Here is a 23,112-nt window from a genome sequence, read left to right as displayed (position 1 = left end):
CCAGATTCTTTGATTTTTACAAAGACAGTAAAAGAAAACTGTCAATATATGCTGACTAACTTCTTTTGTTCATTTATTCTTCTGCGCTCAATGTATGTTAATTGTTGCTGATCTAAAAAGATGATCTAAAGACAATTTAAACTGGCAATACACAAGTTATTTGCTTAACATACCCTTATGAAGTAAATGTTGATTGTATAATGTATGACTATTGAATAAGGACCCTACCAGAGTTCGGATTGATTCCCTTAAACCCTTTTTTTTTGTTTTTTTGTCTGCCACCAGGCACGAAATCTCTCAGAGAGTGAAGGCCGACCGGTGATCCAGTCAGGCTGGCACCATTTCATGCTTCTATTATGGACTGAATGAAGGGATAAACTGTTCTGTGTTGTTGGTAGTTGCTACTCTGAGGAAAAATGGAAAATGATCTAGTTGTCGTTGCGACAGCGGTGCCACTTGGAAACACAAGGCGGTAGGAAAGTATTCTGTCTCAACCTAAAGGTCAAACTGAGGCAGGTTTGAAACGTCTCAACGTCAGACAATACTCTTTAATATGTGTTTACACAAGTATAGATGTGCTAAAAATCCAGGTACCTTGCATCCAAAAGAGATTCTATTGTGGAGAAAATTCCCTGAAGATACTTGGATCTTAGATCGCCAACCCCTGTCCCAACCCTGCAGATCAAATAAAGATATCCCTACTGAACAATCAATCAAGACTGACCATCTTAACTTCACCTCACACTGGTTAATTATTTGTCTTCATCGGCCCATTTCCAACATATCTGACTTATGCAACACTACTTCCGTGAAACTAAGGAATTTAAAGAGAAAAATTCCGGTGTGAAAGAAAAAAAGTCAATGGTGAGATCTTTCATCTCACTATTGTAGCTAAGGTAGTGACGTACATCACATAACACAAGTTACTTACGGAGGTATGTATATAACTCAAGTTATAGAATAACGTAGTGATTTTAACCAAATCCACTATGTTTTCTGAAACCTATCCAAGTAGTTGTAGTTCTGTAGTGCCTGTACCCAACCAAACTGCAAACTTGCGACCAAGGTCCAGTAACCTGTCGCTTGTATGCAGCAACGCTCATGTTTTAGTGATTGTTTTGGGAGTCCCTGGCAATCAACCAATTTCATCATTATCAGCTGTAGTTAATGGAGTTGCCACTGCTTCCATTTTCACTCATTTAAACAGTAAATTCACTAAGTTTAAGTGGACCAGTGTTCCACTGTGTATCTGTTTAGATCAGTGTTTTTGTTTCTTGTGAGTCTTATTTTTCCCCAGTCCCCCTTTTACAGCAGTGCAGGTGGATTTTTAGTGAGTCACGCCTCAGATCCAGTGCAGGGAAGAGAAATGTTTTATGGAGGAGGGGAGCTTCTCCAAACTCCTGTCCTGACATGTTAAACACTGCCAAAGCTTTGCTAATGCACTGTTTAACACACACACACACACACACACACACACACACACACACACACACACACACACACATACACATACACATGCTTTATACTGTATTTTCCTCTCCTCTCGCTCTTGGTCTGTCTCTCTTCATTTACTCTTCCTTAGAAAATGTCACACTCACACACACACTCCCATGCTTTCACACTGAAACTCTCTTAATTCACAACAGACACACACAAACACACACACACACACACACAGTAAGTGGGTCTATAAATCCAGTCTAGCAGCACTCTGAGGTGACAGATTCAAGGTTTTTCACCGGAGGGTTGCGCCGACAAACCATATCAGCTCCCAAATTCACCTCCTCTCCTCTCCTTATACGGACACAAACACACAAACACACAGCGACTAGTGACACTTAATCAAGCTAAAACTGCTCACACGTGCATTTAAGGTTACAGCACACAAACACACTGTGATGCACCCGATTTTAACCACATACACGTGTCCACTAACTTTACCATCACACCACAATCCCCCCACACACATACGCACACACACACACAAACACCACTACAACCATTCAAGCTGCAACACGCCCATTTCAAGAGGATGTTGCAATCCTACTAAAACACTTCAAACACATTTTCTAGTCCAAAATGAGAGGCGAGGAACATACAAAGAAACTTAATATGACAAAATTAAATATATTGTGTTTACAGAGAGGTCAGCGTGTCATCCAGACTGAGATATTATTCTGGGTGCTGTCAGATTATATTAATGGAAAGACTTTCTGCTGAGTTTTTCTAAATGCCATTTTAAGTCCTCTGTCCTTCTGTTCACCTCCCTTGTAATGGGGAGGTGGAAAAACAAAGAAATTCCATCTCTATGGCCAGATACCATCAAAAGGTGAGTTGTTTTTTTGTCATTTGAGTAAACTGACCCTTTAAAAGTCTTCCTGTCAGTTTGACAAGTTTGATCCCTGCAGCTGACAACAAGTATGTGTCCATTAACAGCCACACTTCCTGTGGACACTGAAGCTCTGCCTGTTCATTATCTGCTCACCTGAAAGTTTTTAAATGTGAAAAAGTAGTAGATCTCAAACACCAAATAACAGCAGCTTCGAGAACAGATTCCAAGTTGTCCAGTCACAAACTAATCGATTCCTTTTATCCATACCAGCATGTTTTCCTGACAGTTGAGCATTGCAAAACAATGACATCAAACTCATGCACACACTGCTGGAAACTTGCAAAAAAAAAAGAAGGAGTCATGGCGGAGAGGAAGAAACGGGCCAAAGTGTGACTTCATTTTATGAAGAAAGATGACAACAGTGCTAGTTGTAACGTCTGTAAAATGATCATTTCAAGTAAAGGTGGAAACACCAGCAATATGCCGAAGCATCTATTGACGCAACATGTACTTAACTTCCAGGAATGCTACGTATTTGATGCTCCAGGTGCTTCCCAACCGAGCAGCACCTCCAGTTCTTCCCACAGAACGGCAGCACACCTTCTTTCACAATTCAGTTTCTCTCTCTCAGCATGTGTCCGCTCTGTTGACTTTCTTCATCAGCCATATTTTTTTAACAAGTCGCTAAAAAACACACGTCTTGTTTTGTGGATGCAGCTCGTCGCTAATTATGTGGCCGATCTAAACGATCAAAACCAATGTGGTACCAATGGACATCGCAACAACCAGGTGCACTTTCAAGCTTGTATGAAAAAATAGGAGAGGTCACTTAACAACTGGTGTGTTTGCAGGAGGGATTTAATACTAGAGAACATCTCTCTCTCTTTGTGTTTCTCTGCAGAACATGTGCAAATGTCAGTAGATGGAAGGGGAGGAGCAAGGGCAGATTTTTCACCAGTTAACTGCTCACAGGTGGAGTTGCTCTCAGATGGATAGAAAAATGAAAGTGGAAAATACTGTAATAGGTAACCCAATACAACTAGGCAGCCCTCCCACCTAAAGTCTATGTGCGGGAAACACTGACGTCTGTTTCCGAGGAAAAATGTCCTACGTTCTAATTAGGGACGGGAATTGAGAACCGGTTTGAGTTGAGAACTGGTTCAAAGTTAAACAGCAGTTTAACAGTGGAGCCTTTGCACAGCTGAGACACATTCATGCCAATTTTCTTCTCCGTTTCTACACTGTGGTCAGACTCAGAGGTGATGAACAGTTACAGTGATCCTGAAAACCTGTGTAGACCTATCTCTAAGTGCTGTATCGTAGGCAACTGGACTTAACCCACCAGTAAGTTAGACCTGAAGAAGCCTCTTGGATGAGAGGTGAAACATCTTGAAGAAAATGAAACAAGTCCATTTGCCTACGATACAGCACTTAGATTTACCATGACCTGGATGACTGAGAACCTTCATGAACAACTGTGTAGACCTCCTATTTTCCACACAGAAAATGTATCAAGAATCAATAAGGGAATTGACAGAAGTAGAATTGGACCAATGCGCAGAATCGATTATAGCATTTGTATCAATATAATCTGATCAATTCCCATTCCTAGTGATCAGCGGTTACCTCATGCCAACGCATTCATTATCCACGAGCAACGCTTCAACATTTACATCCAAGCACGAGGAGTCTATTGACTACAAATTGCCTGAACTTTACATTACAGCTTAACCTTTTCCACTGGTATCAGTCATGAATATCATTTTACTCGAGCAGTCTGAGCTTTGAAACCAGGTAATCCATCACAGCGAGCGAGCATACAACGAGCTCAAGATGAAACGTCGAGTCAAACAACAGGTTAGCCGATTGACAGACATACTCATCTAGGAAAAAGATGACATCACATTGGGAATTTTTATAGACTAAAAACATGATGAATGATGGAGAGAATAATCTGCAGATTGGTTAATAATCAAAATAACCATTAGTAGCAGCCTGAGAGTGACTTATGTCATTCCTTACATTAGTCAAGCTATCAAATCCAACTCTTCAGTCTCACATGTTAGAGGCTGAGCATCCTTGAACAAACCAAAACTCCCTGCAGGCATTTATATTAGATGCATGTTAAGCGTCACCGTGTACTGAAATGAACAGATTTTAATAAAGATGCTAAAAAAAGATATTGTTACTGTTGCTGTATTATTTTACTTCATGTATTTTAAATGTAATTTCTGCCCCATTTCTAACATAGGAGTTGCTGCCAAGGCAACTGATGGAGATCCACTTAAACTACAAACAAATAAACTGAAGCCAACACCTGACTGGAAAGTGTGAAATCCCATCTGAAACTTTTTGATTTGTAACACGTAAAATATGTTGGTTATTTGCTGTTTATCAGCCCCCCAAAAATCCCAAGATGTCGACTTTTCAGGAACTGAGAAGTTCAAAGTTTGATGACAAAGCGTTTTTAAGGTTATCTTACAGGGTGTTGAAAGAGTTTCAACAGACAGACAATGAAGAATTTCCAACATAACCCACAGTCGGGTTATTAAATCATGTAAATCTGAAGAATGAAGAGACTTTCACTTTGGTACAATTCTTCTAATTCTTCTAACCCCAGTACTGCCTTCTGCTATCTGTTGAGATTTAAAAGTCAGAACTTTTAAAAGGAGTTCAAGAAACCCAAACCCTGCTCAATAACCAGCCCATTAAACTGTCAGCACACAGAAAACATTCAGCAGCAAAAGCTCACCAGAGACGAGATGTTTCAATGGTGGATCGACGATGGACGACTGAATGAAAGAACAAACGGGTCCTTCTTTTTATTTTCTCCTCACTCTACGGCCACAAGCTACGATGGTTCATCAATCAACACGACTTCACTCCAGTGAAGGAGGAAGAGACATGAAAGACGACAGGAAAGATGGAGAGAGAAACAGAGAGAGAGAGAGAGAGAGAGAGAGAGCGGCAGGAAACAGAGTCAGAGGTATTGTGACACACAGTGCTTCTTGGTTTCTTTCTGAAACTTGATGAATCAGACCTGGTGTCTACACACACACACACGCCCACACGCCCACACACACACACACACACACACACACACCAACCCAACCCTGCCCGTTATGACTACATGGGCCTATTCATGCCAAAATGGCTTACAGAGAAAAGCTCCTAAAACCAGCACTTACATTCTTTCTTCCTTTGAACTTGGACACCCCTGGAGTCCAGTCCAGACTTGTCAAAATGTCTCTCCCTCACAAGAATGCCAAATTTTTACAAATCTCACTATGTATCCCCCAAGCTACGGAAATGCTCCAGGCATCCGTGCATCAGACCAAAACGCTTCACCACAACTTTGCCTTTGGTCTGTGTCTGGTTTTCATGGCTTGGGCCGTTAACTTCCTATCAGGTAACTGAATGCTGCAGCATGCAGTGATATTTCAGGCAACCGCATGCTTCAAACTTTGCAGCAACAGTTTGCAGAGAGCCCTTTCCTGTTTCAGCATGACATTGCCCACGTGCACAAAGCCAGCTTCTAAAATAAACGATTCCTCCAGTTTGATATGGACCTTGACTGGCCTGCACAGAGCTCTGATCTTAACCTCATCCAACACCTTTGGGATGAACTGGAGTGCTGACGGTGAGCCAGATCCGATCGCCCCACATCAGTATTGTCGGACCACACTAATGCTCTCGGGGCTGAATGGGAGTAAATCCCTGCAGTCAATTTCCAAAAACTTGTGGAGAGCCTTCCCAGAAGAATGGAGGCAGTTATAGCAGCAGATTAATGCCCATGGTTTCAGAATGAGATGCTCAACAGTCATATACCGGCCAGGGTTTCCTGCAGCATAAAAAAAGAAGGCGCCACGCCTCGCCTGACATAAAGGATGCCTTCAAAGCATCTGATGGAATTACATTTAATGAAATATAACACGAGGCTTATCATGCTTCAGGTGAAAATGAGCAGTGGCGCTACATCACAAAGCATCACATCGCACATTTAATGGGTGAGGCTATTGTTTAAGCCAGTGGTTCAACCTTTTAGAGTCGCAACTCCCCCAGAAAAATCAGGTTGGTGTTCATGAACCCTGTCTTCCCCTCCGGGAACTGAGACTTTTCTCACAAACACTCGCTATAAAACCTTTTTTAAAGCAAATTATATCATTGTACAGGCAATGTGATGTAAAAACTATTCTTCAGTCTAAAAGAAGTTATTTTATTTTTTCTCCACAACCATTTGGTGACTCCTGGAAATTAACTTGTAACCCCCTTGGAGGTCTTGACACCCAGCTCAAGAATGAATGGTTTAAACCGTCATATAGTAACTTTGAAAACAAGATGACATGGTCAGGTCCAGCAGGAGAGTGATACATTGATCACAGTCTACGTTTGTTCGTCATAAAAAAAGGAAACCCAAGATTTTACAAGTTGGTAGAGTCAAGACTGAAGACAAACACTCACTGCTACACTTCAGGTTAGAGACCACGATTAAGTTAGTTTGATAATCATTCATTGGACGAAGGTTTCACCCAACAAAGTCTGCTTCAAGTCCACATTAGTTAAAAGTTTGTCTTGACACTTGTTGTCAGGTGGAGAGGAGCCACGCTTACCACCGCCACTAATGGATTACCTGATGGAAACTGCGGGTGTAATGTTCAGGTGTCCACATACTTTTGTGAGGCTTCTGTGGTGAAGCAACTATGAAACTACTCTCACAGGAACACACATCTATGCAGATGGTTTCACCCTCATCAGAGGAAATTGTATCAGTACACTTTGCAAATTTGATCACTTCAATTAACCTGTAAAATACCAAGTTGCCATCGAGCGATCGCTGTATGGCAACATTGTACAAAACACATAACCAGCATGTATGAGGTTTCTTTAACATCGATCTTATATAAGGAAACATTCAGATGAAGGATGATAGAAAAGTTAAGATTAGAGGGAGTGAAGACATTTGAGTATAATGGAAAAGAAGGGGAGAGAGAGTTGTGAGAGTGAAGGAATTCGGGGGAGTGGGAGGAAGTGCTAGAGAAAGAGAGAGGGGGAGATGAAGAGGCAAAGTGGGTGGATAATGACAAAAAAAAGAGTGGAGGGAATGGGGGGAGAGCGAGATAAGAAAACAAGTAAGGGACAGAGAGCGAGGGAAGAAATAGATAGATGGCAAACAGAGGGGGAGAGAGGGGAGAGAGAAATGACAAGCAGATACGAGGGAGACAAGCTGACAGCAGTTATATATAGTCGACAGTGGCAGTGACATGTGGAAATTAAATGACAGTTTAATTTAGGAGAATGAGGCGAAGAGGAGGGGAGAGAAAACACTGAAATGACGAGTACAGTAGAGCCCAATTGATACAGAAACCGCGAGGTTGATACCACTAATATCAATATTTGAACATTACAAATATATATTTGTTCAGTTGAGCTCATTAACCAAATCAAAGTTAGTGGAAAAGGACACAGGCTTCATCTTATTCTCTATCATTTTTGAAATCCCTTTCCTTTGAAACTAAAATTCAGTTACCTTGCTCTAAAACCAATTATTGGCCCAGTCCATTGGGGATTTAACGAGGGCCTTTCTCAAGCTGCATTCTTGTCTATATTTGTGTTCTCATGGACACTTGAAATGTCATCAGTCACGGCCCAACTACAGTTTCAAGCACTGCTCAAGGTCTACATCTATCCAAATACAGTCCAAATGTTTAAGGAATGTTACTGCTTCACATATTTTATCTTGGATGCTTTGGAAGCCGATGTGTGTGTGTGGTTATACATGTATCCCAGCAGCAATGGTGGAAGATACGAACAAGACTCATTACTGTTATGATGCGGAGTGAAATAAACCATTTAATTTCAAATACGTGATCGATTTATCAAAATTTGTGTCGTCAAACATGTTGAAATATCGATAAATATCGATACTGAACATTTGAAACAGTTTCAATACTCATTTTTTGCAGTATAGACACTCTAGTACTAACTACGTTTTCGCTCTTCTCTCTTGACACGCTATAGTTCCTACATAGTCCCACCTCCTCCAGAGGTAAATAGACTAAGGTGCTGTCATGCTTAACGCACAGTAGACAAGCCCTATTATACTCTTTTATTAATAATCTGACATTTTATTCCCTCAATGCTGTGGAGATTTTTCCCCCAAGGTATTGAATATCGATATTTTTCAAGGTATTGTATCGAAATTCCAGTTCTGTGACAACACTAATCAGAATAAAGCCCTCTTAACTGAATTTACTACAACTTTTCTGAGATGCGTGGACCAGCTGGTCATCTTGGGGCTAGCAGGCCGGCTCCTGTTAGGTTTTAAACACATGTTCCTTTTGAAGGCTGTTGCTGATCAGAAAGGTTTGTCTGAAAGTACATTTAACGGCACCCCAAAACACATGTTAAGTTCTTGAGGTCGGACTGATCAGGGCATTTTGAACGGATCATATTGGCTGAAATTAAGCCGATCAAAATCCGACCCTTTCTTTACTGAACTCAATTGTCTTTTGTCCAACTAAGCCTAGTAGTGTCATCATGCTGCTGTTCTATGAGAAGATAAATGAGTGTGAGAGTGATACCTGGTATTATATGAATCGGATACGGCCCAGGGTCAGACAAAACTTAATCGGGATATCACCACTAGCTATACAGGTCTGCAAATATGCAAGTTTGTGGGCCTATTCTGTACTGAGAACAGCTATTATTTCTATTATTTCCATTAACCTTTTGCTAGCAGATAGTTTTGGTGACAAAAATATTTCCCAGACAGTGAAACAAAGAAATTCAGAGAGAGTTAAAGAAATGAACACAGAGATGAAAAGCAACAATAGTAGTTGATGAGACAGTTAGTTAGAGGAGGAGGAGGTGCAGTTGGTTTACCAGAACGTCCGTCATCTTGTGAGGGCGGGCAGTCGGTTAGTGTGCGAGTCGTCAGCGATGTTAGCAGGCCGGACACATGCATGTCATCCCCCCTTCTGCCTCGGACCTCTCCTTTATAAATACACACACACACACACACACACACACACACACACACGCGCATACATACAAACACACAAATGTACACGCAAGCATGCATTCACACAATATGCCACACAAGCACAGTGCATCGCAAAAACATCCACATTCGTACATGAATGTGTGTGTAAACCCACAAGAACATGCAGTCATGGACCAAAAACACAGCGTGAGACAGCCACAAAATGCACCAAAAAATCCCGGTGGGAATGTATTTATCCACAAAAACATAGGCGCACACAGGTAACACACACACACACACACACACACACACACACACACACACACACACAAAGGAGAGAAAAAAAGGCCATAGTGAGTGTGTGTGGACCAGCCGTCCATTGTCACCTCAAGGATCTTCCATCAGAGGTGGATCCTTCATCTTTGACATAATACATTTCCAAAAAAACATGAACCACAGAAGTTTTCATTCAAATTTGGCTCAAGTTTTAATCAGATTTCCAAAAGATTTAGTGAAAGAAAAAGTGAATCAGCGTGTTTCCAAGAGCTTCTTTTATGCAAACCTTCTGAGGATGTCCTAACGAGATTATCTAATCAAGAGCTTCAGAAAGTCTTTTCTTGGTACATCACGGTGTGTCATGGCTACTTCCCATCGATGACGACATGTGTTACTTTCACACATATTATTAACACATTAACTTGGTGCCTCCCCTTTACGTGAAAATCCACCAGATCAGCATCAGAACCGATACTGACGTTATTGAGCTGAAGTTTTGACTTGATGACATGACTGATCCACATTAAATACAGACTCTTCATCAATGTCACGATATAATTCTGTGTTTTAAATTCATTAACTCCCTTTTGGCTGCTGAAGTGATTTCTGGTTTCCAAGCACTTCCTGGTTGTATGTTTAATTATACAAAAGTGATTCAAGTGTTTTCCGTGCAGTGAGATGAAGAGTTCGGGGGAAAATAGAGCTTTAGTGGATCCATACTCTGGAAAAACTGATTTGAGGTATTAGGGGAGGAAAAGTTGATCTGCACATTGTTGGATAAAACACCAGTGAATGGTTGGAAAAAACAAGGGCTGAGTTATAGATGCATTTGAAACCAAACCAGGGCTAAAACATCACCAAGTATTCGACCAAACCAGGATTAAACATGATAGAATATTAGATCAATTCAGGGCTTTAACATCAGTTCAAACTGGACCAAACCAGGACTACAACTCCACCAAATTTTGGAAACCAAGACTAAACATGACATTATACTGGAGCAATTCAGGGCTTTGAAATCAGTTCATATTGGACCTGACCAAAAGGACAATTTTGGGCCAAACCAGGCTGAAATAATCAATGAATACTGGACAAAATCACAACTAAACATGGTGTAAAATTGGATCATACTGGACCAACCAAGGACATTGAAACCAGTTGCTTAAATAATAAGTGAAAATGTAACAAACCAGGGCTGAAACAACAGTGAACACAGGACCAATCAGGGGCTAAAACTCTCTGGAAAATTGCTTCAAACCAGCTTTGAAATGAGTATAAATTGGTGGATGAACAATCAAACATATCAACAATGTCGAACAATTTCAAAAAGTTAACAGCAACGTAAAGCAATGTTGCTAAAGAAGAGACAAAAAGAAAGTATGTGTGTTAAAAGGCTTGGAGATGTGAGGGTTTTTTTTTTAAAGCAGCTGCCCTCTAGGGTTCATTTCTCTTTGAAATCCCTCTCAAGTGAGTAACTCGGTTTCAAACCTCCAAATTGAAACCATGAGATGGAGATTAGTGGCAAGGTTGTTGCTCATCATGTAATTTAGTTTCAATAAGGAGAGCTAATGAAAGCTAAGAAGTCATTTTGGGAGAAATAGAAAGGACTAATTTAGGGGCTTTGGCCTCAAACCCAACAAGTGTGCAGTCAAACAAGATTTCAAAGGAGATTTATCGTTCGGTAAAACTTCAGATGTAACCTGTGGACAGTTTTAACACTGTGATGGCCTCGTACATGTGATATGTTAACAAAACATGCACATGGAGTGACTGGTGATTGTATCAATCTGATATTGATAAATCAATTTAATATCTGTGTGAAGGCCTGCCAACATTTTCAGCCATCGACCACACAAATAACTCATTCTGGGCAAATGAAGCGAATCTTAAGATTTTCTTTTTTTGGAAAAAGAAAAATGTTATCTGTTGCACACATGTTGTGAGATTGGTTTATCAATTTATTACTTTATCAATCAACAGAAATATAATTTGTATTTGTTATTACTAACCGATGATTGACTGCTTTTGTCTGGTTTGATAGTAACATAGCCTTAACTTCTTTATATGGTTAGGATTACAGTTAGTTTGTTGAATGGATGATAACATAGCACTGTCACTGGCTGATAAAAGATTCACTATGTTAATGTGGACATAAGGACAGATTCCTGGACAAACAATTGACATTCAAGAGATCTAAGCTGGTTTTATGTCGATTTTTATGGACATGAAACATCAAACCAGCAACAAGCAAAGACAAGTGAAACCACCAGACACTCATAGGACAAAAAGATAATGAAGACACTTGACAGAATGGCAACCACATACATAAGACACATCACCGCGGCTGGACAGAAAGACAGAAACAAACGGTAAAAGACTGAAACGAAAAACAAAGGAGGAAACAGAAAGACGCAGGAAGGGAAGACGATGACCAAGTTAAAAAAGAGGAAGCAAGCAACAGACACAATGAAGAAAGACGCAGGAAGAGGAAGTGTGTACCAACTGGCAACAAGAAGTAGGAAAAAAAAGCTCCTAGACTCCGAATCAGGTCAGTATCTCGGAGGTGGTGTGTTTCTTAATCTAAGGGTTGGGGCCCAAAAATTGAATCTGAAAGCGGATACCGTTGATGATGGTTTTCACAGTGACGCAGTCTACAACTGCTGCTTTAGGTAAAAAATCCCCATAAATGACAGATCATATATGAGGAGGGATGTGGATTGTGAGGGCGTTTTCACACTGAATGTGTTTAAAGCTGTTCAATCAAACTTTGTCCTCCTTTAGCTTGGTTTATGGAGTGATGTGTGAAAAAGTTTTTACACCCACAAACTCACAGAAACACCTACAAACAAATCTCACTTCTCTTTCAAGGGGATTCGTTTTAGAACTGAGTATGTAATTCGAACAGGGTACAGGAAGGGACTCCCAAAACACGAGGATTTAGGAGGATAAAAGGAGCTGGGTGTTGACATTTGATAGCCAGCAGGTCCACATGTTCAGACACACCAAACAGAAAGTAGAAGGCAATGCAAAGAGCCATGCTTTCAAAAAACACACACATTTCTGACACCCTCCTTCCACCTTTATTTCCGATTTCAAAAGCACCTTCCTGTGAATTACCCTCAACTAAAGCTGTCCCGTATGATTCATGGAAATACGTTCACCACACAACGAATGAATAAGGAGGGAGGGATGAGTTGTAAAGTACCATCTCTTTTCAGATTACACACATTATACATTAACGCAGCAACACATTCATTTCTGCTTTTTGTGTCTCTTCCTCATACAAGTGCCTAACCAGTGGTTACACCTAAAATGGTCGTAAAAAGTAATTATTTAAGTGCCAGTGGGAGTATTTAAGTTATAGTTTATACTAAGGGTGTGCTATACAAGACATTGTATACAATAAGACTACTGCTGGACTGCAGATAGAAACTTCTTAGTGTCAGTTTATACATAAACACCCCATGAAGTACAGCAAGGTCATAATAAACTGTAAGTACTGTAAGACACTGTAAGTAAAGGGTTTCCGGTCTCAGCTGTCCCAAATATGAGCTGAAGCTTTTTAATGTGTCAGTAAATCGGTCTTGACCACACCGGAGTCGGAGCTAAATGCCCCATAAATACAGACAGAGCAAGAGTTTGGGTTTAGTTTATTCTCTGAGATAGTCGGACACAGAACCAGACCTTCTGGAGGAGAAAACACCAAGATTACACCTGATACCACCTCAGATATTACTTTTAAACTTTTGGGATTAAAAAGTGGATGTATCTCGCCCAACACACGGTCATATACACCCTCAGTGCATGCCATAGCTCGCTAGCCTATGGTTAACGAAAAGGAACTTTTTTTTTTTTTTTTATGCAGTAATGTGCTTTAACAGGGGTGAAATTCATTGGCTATTTCTAGGATGGCTACAGTACAGAGCAATTTAAAATTGAGGAAAAAAAAAAGATCGCAATTTAGGTCTTGGATCGTCGTTTCGATTAAACAGATTGTGATCTTAGTTTTTTTGGCCAGATTGCAGCTATAATAGAGTGTATCTAAAAACAGAAACAGGAAATCCAAAAATGCAGACTGACTCTGTGGTTGCAGAGGTAACAACGCGCTAGATCAGCAACGTGAAGGCCACAATCAAACTATAATTGTTCATTCAGTTAAAGTAACACTCTGTGATGTAAATGCCAAAACTCGCTGCAGCCCTAAGAGAACATCTGCTGCTCTTAATAAAACAGACATAATAAAAAACAATGATGAAACGTTTTAGCGTACATAGCGAAAACTTAAGCCATTCCCGCATGCAAGATTCTTTCGCATTTCATTGCGGTTAGCGACTAGCACCAGAAGCTACCTCTCAAGCTAGCGCGCTGCTATCTCGCAAGCTAGCAAACTCGAGCTGAAAAAAAACAAAAACACAAAATGTACAGTATCGATTTAAATTTACCACACCTGACATAAAACTACGCCACAGGTGGCTAGCATTGCTGTTAGCGTTACGACAGGGAAGAACTGTGGCGACCACAATTAGCCTAGCTTGAATAGCTAGCTAGGATAGCGACAAATCGCTATTGGTTGACAGAAGAAAAAGTCACATGACACCAGGGTAGCAAAGCGGGGAAAGAAACCAGAACTTGAAATTGAAGCTAATTTGACAGACTTGTGTCACAACTGAACCCGGTTGCCCCCTATTAGCCTATCGAGGTATCACGGCTAAGCTAACAGTGAAAACAGAAAGAAAACCACAAAGGAAGCAAGACATACAAAATAAAGTAAGACAACCCTTTTTTTTTCTTTTCTTTTTTTTCCTACTTTCCCAGTTTTACAACCAAGAAGCTGTTTTGTGTGTTTTCGCTCTGTTTCAGGAAGAAGCAGGTAAAGACCGAAACACCCGCTGGTGTCGTTAACAAAACCCGCTTAACGGAGACGTGACACGGGTTCACCGGACTCCTCCGGAACCGAGGAGGTGAGAAAGGAGAGAAGGGAAGGAGGGAAGGAGAGGAGAGCGGAGGGGAGGGGAGGGGAGAGGAGGGAAGGAGTCACGGAGACCGACCTTTTCCTCAACACCGCGGAGCGAGGAAAAGCTCCGCCGCTGACTGGAGACCAGGGGCAGGGGAAATTAAACCGAAACCAGCAGCCCTCCGCTCCGCTCCGCTCCCCTCCCCTTCCCCGCGTTCAAGCTCGTTTCTGCAGCCGATCAGATACTCACAATCTTGGCATTAATAAGGTCCGGAGGGCGGTATCCGCTGCGCTTTCTGAGGCACATCCGTGTGCTTTTTTTTTTTCTTCCTCTGCCGCTCCGCACCGCACCGTGGGGGGGGAGGGGGAGGGAGGTGGGGGCGGGAGGGTGCGTGGATTTTTTTTTTTTTTTTTTTTTTTGATTTATTTTTCCAAATATCCTGCCGCCGCCGCTGTATCGGAAGAAGAAGAAGAAGAAGAAGAAGAAGAAGAAGAAGAAGAAGGAGTCCGCCTCCTCCCCCCTTCTGCTCGCTCTCCTCCTGCTCGGGTTTTTCCCAGAGAGAGGGAGTGATAGAGAGACACACACAATGAGCGCGAGAGAGAGAGAGAGAGAGAGAGAGAGAGAGAGAGATCACCGCCCTGGTGGACAGAGGCGGCAGAGCGCATGCGCGGACTCACACGTACCATCCAGGCAGGAGGGGGACCCGGAGTTCTCTATAATAAAACTTTACACAGCGCATATACTGAGTTTTATTTGCCGTAAATGTCATTACGCCTCATAAAATAACGTTTCAAGTAATAATTTATGAGTTTTAATAATAATAAATCTTCATGTTACTTCTATACACTTCTTTTAAAGGCTACACATACACTAATTATCTAATTATTTTATTCCCACGTGCATGTAGAATGAAAAATGTATATCATAACGCAACTTTACATGTGCATTATAGGTGTATATTTATAGGTTTATGCACAAAACCTCCAGCTTAATGTTTTAGCATTTTTAATAGTATGCAGTTATTCTTATACATATATATATATGGATTATAGGTAAAGACAATATGATAAAGGTGCCATTCTGGCTGTTTAAATGAGAAAACCTAATTTAATGCAAGTACTCAAAATGAGTTAGGGATATTGGGATATGGGTGCAGATATGCACGTGCATGGATTTGCAATAAAACTCCAATAATGTTCACAAAACCAAAATTCAGATACGTCACAGAATAAACAATCAAGTGAAGCACCAAAATATCCCTAACTCATTTTGAGTAGTGTATATAATGTATATCAACTTGTTTTTCATGTATATTTGTATTTATTTATTTATTTAACACTACACCAGGGACTTCACTGTCTGATGAAATAATAATTTTGATTATTACTGACTCTTGTAAAGTGAAATCAAATCAGACAGCAGATTATTTCTTCGATATTTTCGAATCGAGTTTTTAGTTTGTGCAGATGCAGTGCATTCAGAGGAAGTGACAAGCACAGAAGTGAAGTGACCACAAGTAAAAGTTTTTTTTTTGCAATATCCTGCTTTGCATACGCACCACAGATTGCATTAGATAGGCTACTTGTGGCCGAAGATCAAAATCTCTCGGCCTGCGACTTCTCTTCTGCTGATGACATTTATAGAAGATTTCAAGTTGAAGCCATTTTTAAAAGTCCAGCTGGCATTCACAGCTGAGTTTACACCATTACAACATTACAATCTTTACAGGACTTGGCAAAACTGGCTTCTAATCGAGGGGGTGACGACCACGACTGAAATATAACACACATAGAAAGACAGAAAAAAACAACATCAGGTTTCCTCCCTGAACTTTGGTTCCTTCTTCTCAGAAATCTTAAGGTGTCAACCACATGTTGAGAATAAGTACAAAGCAGCTATCAGTTCAATTATTCTCCATCAGTTTCCTCTGTAGTCCCACTCTCTCTGTTCATACACGCATAGTTCCTGGCATATAGGAAATAATGTTGCATGCAAGCATATTAAAAGAACCATAATAAGTTCTGGTTCACATACACGTTATTGTATTTCTAGTATAATAACTCACCTGCAGGTTTTCTTCTTGTTTGGTTAAAAACTGAATTAAAAAGCTGAGTTTTAACAGGAGACAGTTAATGTTTTTGTGACTGCTTCACATTATGTGAACATACCGAGAGCAACAGGAGGGGGCGCCATACACCAAGGAGAGGGAGAGAGAGAGAGCGAGAGATGGGGGGTGAGGGGGTCACAATCAAGCTAAATATTAAATCATCTAAACAATAAAATGCTTATGAATAGATTTTTCACAAAAGACATTTGTAGTTGATCCTTTAAATTCCAGTAAATAAGATGTCCTACTGTAATTCTGCTGTTGTATAATGACACTTCCTGGGCAGAAGTACCTGATACTTAGATTAAAGTACACAAAAGCAGTCATCAGTAAAAGCTTGCCACACATTAACAAGTGATTTCATGTCCAAATTTGTCCAAAAAAGCCAGATGTTCTGTTTTTATTTGTATTATTTGGATATTAAAGTGTTTCCTGTCTCATTTCCAGCCATGTGTGAGCCCTGAATATGCCAAATATGGCTTTGAAATCCAAAATGTAACTGGTGAGTTCACTGAATCATGTGCCATTTACTTGAACTTTGACATTTTCATTCACAAGATCACAACCCTGGGGCTACAGAAACACTGTTACGATGCTGTGACCTTTGACTATTCACCTCCTGTGAGTCAGCTGCCTGTAACATTGATGATCACGGTACTGATGTCTGAAGAATGAACCCAGCTGTTGTCTTTAAAAATCATTGTATTCTCAGTCAGGCGCCCCCTGTTGGGACCTTGTCACTGACACACACCGGAGCTGGCTTTAGTCTCCACCACTGTGTGTTATCAGAGGTTAACCTTTGATCGCTGATACGATTCTGAATCGTATCTGGTGGCACAAATCTGCTCTGATATGTGAACCGGGTGTGAAGTCTTATCAAATGCATTTCCACCGCCTAACGCAAACCTGCTGCTTTGTGTGTAGGTGACATAAAAACATTTTTATGGGCCTTGTTGTATTGTAAAGCTCACTTACACGACACCACAGGGCTACAGCACGCTGCATTGTGGCACTTTTGACTAAATTACAATCATGTCTTGCATGTCAGTGTGTCTACAATAGGTCCAAATGATGCCAAGAAAGGCTGTAAAGTGTGGAAAACATGTCCTTGCCCTTCCCATGAAATATACTAAAACTGCCACTTGTTGATTGTTCTGTGCAGTGATTTCTGTCACCACAGGGGGGCACTGAAGCTGCATATCAAGTTGTTGAGACACACTAGTGTTTTGAGGTTATGCAGATGCAGATGCTCTAGATGATATCGACCAACAGTTGCATTCGGGATGCATTTTGCTCCCTCTGCTGCAAACATTTGATTTGTCCTCAAAGAACCTGGGCTGAGTGCACTTTGTGATTTACTTTATAACTCTTTGATCCAGGTAAGATCAACCGAGTCTGTGATATTTTATCTCAACACCACCGTGACTCACTTTCACATTACTAAGCATTACCACCTGAGTGCCTGCCTACACAACTATAATCCTGTAATGCTTAGTTCCTCAGAAGGACTTAGGGCCTAATTACTTTGCCTGAGGATAGGACTAGGTATTTTTGAGGGGAAGGCTGAGCATTCCTCATCGAGTGTCATGTCAAGTTAAATTCCCTCTTCATCACTGGTGTGTCTCGAAGGGCATCACAGAGAGAGAGCGCCTGCAGACATCTAGCAAGTCAACAAAACAACATGATGCAGAGGAGTGTACAAATGGAAGGGAGCCACGAACTGCCGGAGAAAATCTATTATGCAATGTTAAAAATAAAGCCGTAAGCGCAGCAATTAGCAGAAAGATTTCCAGCAGGAGAGCAGAGTATCGAGTAGGTGTTAAAAAATACATTGAAAACATTAAATGACACGAACATGACGAGCCAAAAAGATGGAGCTTTTTGGCAAACAACGGTGGGCGTGAAATTGCATGATTCACCTCCAGTTTCCACATTAGTTACCATGTAAACAAAATTGAATTAGTCTGTGTGAAATCACTAGATGTGTAAATGGATTTGCTTCAATAGACTGTCCTGTAATGAGTCAGGTGAAGCTGAGCAGTTAAATAAATATATATTTAGCTTAAAACCTTTTTTGTTGGTTTTAATTATGGAGACAGGATGTGACTCATTTCTAAATTTACACCACACGTTTGATCAGAATCATCCAAACTCTGCTGAATACAGACACAGTGAAATCACAGTGTACAGAGAGATTGTCTTCTCTATTCTTTACCTGCACGCCTGCAGATTTTGTCGGCTTCGAGTCTGGTTGGATCAGGAGGAAGTGAAACCTCCACCCATGTCTGCAAAACAGGAAACACAAACACACACACCCACACACACTCCTTTTAATTTTATCCCCACATGCATTTATACTTCACTCACTAAGAGGACGTTTCTGCACATTTGTTTTCCTGGAGTGTTCTTAATGACATTTTACCTTGATAATTGTGTTTCTCTGTTGTCCCCGTTGTGTTAAAAACATTTTTCTGTGGCACGACTTTGTGCTGCAATCAGCGAGTCCCCCGTTGAGTTTAGAGCAGAGACTGCAGCCACGTACACGCTCCTGCAGACAGACAGACAGACAGACAGACAGACCGAGACTGTAATAACCAACAGTGGAAGACGTATTCACTTCTTTACAATCCATGCTGTAAAATTAAATTTAGAATAGCTTGCAACCAAGGTTCGCCTGTAAAGACGGGTCTCCGTGTTCGGTGTAATGGCGTTTAATGTCCCTGACAACCTTTTTAAAGACATGTAAAGCTTTAAAATGCACAGATGTCAGGCTCTACCGGGTTTAGCAGCCTGAGCGTTAACAAGCCTGGACACCAGACTGGGACTGAATGCACTCGCCTCTAGGTGTACCAAACGGGTACTTAACTTCAGTGGACATCTCTGCAAGACAACACAGAGACGTCTTTGACATAACGTCAACACTGTAGTTTCTCCACATTCTGCTGATAAGGTTAGTTGATTTTTCTGAATGTTTTCAAACTAAAATTCTGGCCATATCTTGCAGATTGCTCCTTTAAAAAGTCCTAAGCCAACTAAAAATAGGCTCTATGGGGAAAAGGGAGACAGCTTCCAGTGGTGAGAGTGAGGCTGCATGTTATCTGTACATCCCTCAGGCACATTCATACAGAATTAGCACTGCTTCCTTTCTCTGCCTGGTGACTTGATGCCTGTGAAGCCAGTGTTTTCTTATTTTGTTGAAACTTAAACTCTGCCATCTCGGATGCACAGAGCGGCAGCAAACCCACTACGGACTTGTGGAGGTGAAGAGATGATAACAGCCTGCGCAAAGAAAACACTGACAGCTGCTGATTCTGAGGACAGAATGAACATCTACAGTATCTGAATATAAATAAATATGTATAATCAGATGAATCATATTCAGCTGAAATGCAGCCTACATCATCCGTCAGCTGTCTATTCTAAACATTAACCCGCACATACAGTATGTCGTCACGCTCATGCACATACTGGGTGACATAACATATACTGTACAGCCCTACTGTATTTAAATACAGAGCCAACTACAGTAGACAGAAGCACATACACTCCCGTATATGAATTATAAATGCAAGTTTATGTAAGATGTCTTTTGATCGCGCAGATGAAAGACTCTGATAGGAACTAAAACTCTTTGATTCTCAGTCTGAATTAATGTGAAGCCAAAAAATGTACAGAGATTCTGTCGGGTCCCATTAGGACAGGTTCGGTTTATTTCAGGGTAACGTGGGCAGTGTTGATACTGGCAGCTAGTTTAGATTTAGACTTAACAAAAATGCTTTAGACACATTTTAGTCATCTTTTATAGTTTTAGTCAATGAATTCAAAATAGTTAACGAGTTAGTTTTCTCTTTAAACTCATCAGCTTCATGTTTACAGACTTATTTCAGGTACATCAGGTTGTTGTGTAGCAGCAGTCTACCATTGAAATTGAACTCATACACAAATATCTTCCATAAATTGCTGTTCAACTTAGTAAAACAACAGTTTGACTAGACAGTCACACTGTAATGCCATGATCACAGCTGCCATTACGTTTTACTGGTGAGGACAAGCGGAAACGTATTGAGAATAATTAAAAGCTGCTTGTCTAAACATATAAATGAATAAACTCGCAGGATAAAAACGTTATTTAAACACATGTCCTCATGTTTCACTACAGCAGGTGTTTAACCTACAAGTCCCAACACGACAAGTCACATTATTAATGACACAGCTTCATGTTTCACTCACAGGCTTTGAAGCTAACTGACGTTAGCTAACACATTAACCCAGCTAACGTTAGCCTGAAGCCAGGCTCACTCATTCACAACTCTGTGACAACAAACTGAAACTTAGTTCACGTTTCCATCCAGGCTGAAACAGCGTGGTTTGCTAGCAGCTGACACAGCTAACACTGACTCAACGTTAATAAATGTATATGTTTTGTTTACATTAGCACCTAGCTAGCCACAGTTAAGCTAGCTAACTCACCGGGGGGGCATTAACAGCAGGGTGGTAAGACTCCAGCCGCCTCTTCAGGTGGTTTGTTTTCTCCCCACGTCGTCTCTCAGGCCTCCTTCACTGAATTGTGTTTTCTTTTTGCCGATTTAGAAACAAAGTGTGTCCACAGGTGTAACGTTGCTCCTCTCTCCATGTCTGCAGCATCACCTGAGAGTCTGTCAGCCCGCACACGTCAGTCAATTGCCGAAGCCACGCCCCTTCCGGTTTCCCCTCATGGGACCTTATTTGGGAAGCAGTTTGTACAGTAATCAATGAAGAGAAATTAAAAAAATATGTTGTTGTTGTTTCAGGTGTGCCATGAATTACACGTATGATGTTTGTGAATTAAAAAGATAATTTTTCAAGTCGCTGTTTGTCGTATTGTTTATGATTGCCGAAGCCACGCCCCTTCCGGTTTCCCTGATGGGACCTTATTTTTGGAAACAATTTGTGCAGGTCTTTGTGACAAACAGTGACTTTGAGCTATATACTTTAGACTTTAGTCCAGTTTTTGTCGCAAAAATCTATTTTTAACTTGTCACCGTTCCTTCTTCGTCATCCACGTGGACTGGATCCATCGTGTCAACGCATTTTAATACAAAATACTAAGGAAGACGTGGTAATACTGACTCACAACCGCTTTATATGTCTTCCATATTATGTAAACTTCTGCTTCTCTTGTCCAGTGTGATGCACATTTCCTGTAAGCTCCTCACACGTAGAGGTCTCCTACCTGACTCGAACCTGACAGATCCCGACACAGTATTGAGTCTTAGGCTTTGACTTGGGAAGTGTTGCTGCATGAAGTTTATGGTGCATGTGCGGCCATGCGTCGCACGTGTTGCAAGTAGACACGCGACTCACAGGGAGCAGACTAAGTGACAAAGTGAAGCCGATGCTTTTGTGCTGAAAAGGTGCCAGTAACAAGTAGAATGGATCAGAGATATACTCTCAGGTCACGGGTCTCAAGTTTGGCAGTAGCAGTTGGGGTAAGGCCAGGTCGCTTTTTTAAACTGCACAGATAAAGACTGAGTTCAAGTGTCAGAAACAACTGCAGAGAGGCAAGTACAGAATGCTAATACGTAGATGCAAGCCATGAATAGAATTAAAAATAAGGGCTGATACAAGGTGCCCTGATAGCAACGGATTCTGAGTCGTCAGCAGCCTCAGTTCATTTTCAGCCAGTCGACCTTTGCTGTGTGTCTTTATCTCTCTCTCTCTCTCTCTCTCTGTCATGTATAAAAGTTATTACAGTGTGCACCAAAAGGTTTTAATTTGAAAAAGTAGTAACATAAACAGCAACGCAGATAAGTCGTATATAAAAAGGTAATGTATAGCAGACAGCGTTGAGAAAACAGTGCGTCTGTCCTGTCGGCTGCACGTCCTTCCATCAAAACATGATTCAACAACTATAATCCGAGCAGCTTCGGTGTTTGTCTGCACTCAGCAGGTGTTTGGAGCTGAAGAGACTCGAGGGTTTGCGGTGGAAAAACACACATGGCCGATGTGGGATTAACATCACTGCTGTTATTGAATTAAATTACCTGACCTCCCCTGAAGACACCAATCCTGTCTGAATGGAGCTTCTGATGTGGCAGATCACTGACGTCACTGCAGCTTCTTCAAAAGGATCCACTGACACTTTGTTAGTGTTGTGCTGGACGTGAACAACCCAGAATCCTTAGCATGATCTGAGCAAGCTCAAGGTTCTGCAGTTTCCTCCACTGAGGCCTGAAAGCATTTGAATGCCAGCTCCAAATTAACTAAATGAAAGTATGATTCTGTTATTATTATTAGTTATTTTATGTTTAAATAGAAAGGAAAAAGAAAAGGTACTTCCTTATGATGCAACTACACTAAAGTACTTTAATCAAAAGACTAAGAGTGTGGGGGAAACACAGGCTTAAATACACAGTGGTGACTAACATAACAAACACAGGTGTACACGGAGAAAGAGACAAAGACAGGAAGTGGAAAAGCC

General features: G+C 41.0%; 1 protein-coding gene across 6 annotated transcripts in view; it reads right to left on the bottom strand.

The window, feature by feature from the left end:
• rgs19 (regulator of G protein signaling 19) overlaps nucleotides 1–21,289 on the bottom strand; it is a 35,171-nt gene extending 13,882 nt beyond the window's left edge. The window contains exons 1-4 of one of the 6 annotated variants that reach the window (XM_073471088.1): nucleotides 21,123–21,289; nucleotides 19,075–19,200; nucleotides 18,868–18,937; nucleotides 9,215–9,325 (exon numbers count right to left, since the gene is read on the bottom strand). In XM_073471088.1, coding sequence (XP_073327189.1) covers nucleotides 9,215–9,229 — 15 coding nt within the window. In that variant the 5' untranslated portion in view covers nucleotides 9,230–9,325; nucleotides 18,868–18,937; nucleotides 19,075–19,200; nucleotides 21,123–21,289. Of the gene's footprint in view, nucleotides 1–5,084; nucleotides 5,229–9,214; nucleotides 9,326–14,794; nucleotides 15,071–18,867; nucleotides 18,938–19,074; nucleotides 19,201–21,122 lie in introns of those variants that run through there. The other 5 variants (XM_073471092.1, XM_073471090.1, XM_073471089.1 and 2 more) reach the window with 5 other exon arrangements.
• Nucleotides 21,290–23,112: the final 1,823 nt, after the last annotated feature.

This window comes from Pagrus major, chromosome 7 (assembly GCF_040436345.1).
Source record: "Pagrus major chromosome 7, Pma_NU_1.0".
Classification (NCBI taxonomy): Eukaryota; Metazoa; Chordata; class Actinopteri; order Spariformes; family Sparidae; genus Pagrus; species Pagrus major.
The sequence above is the reverse complement of the archived record's forward strand: the minus strand, read 5'-3'. Positions and strand labels throughout refer to the sequence as shown.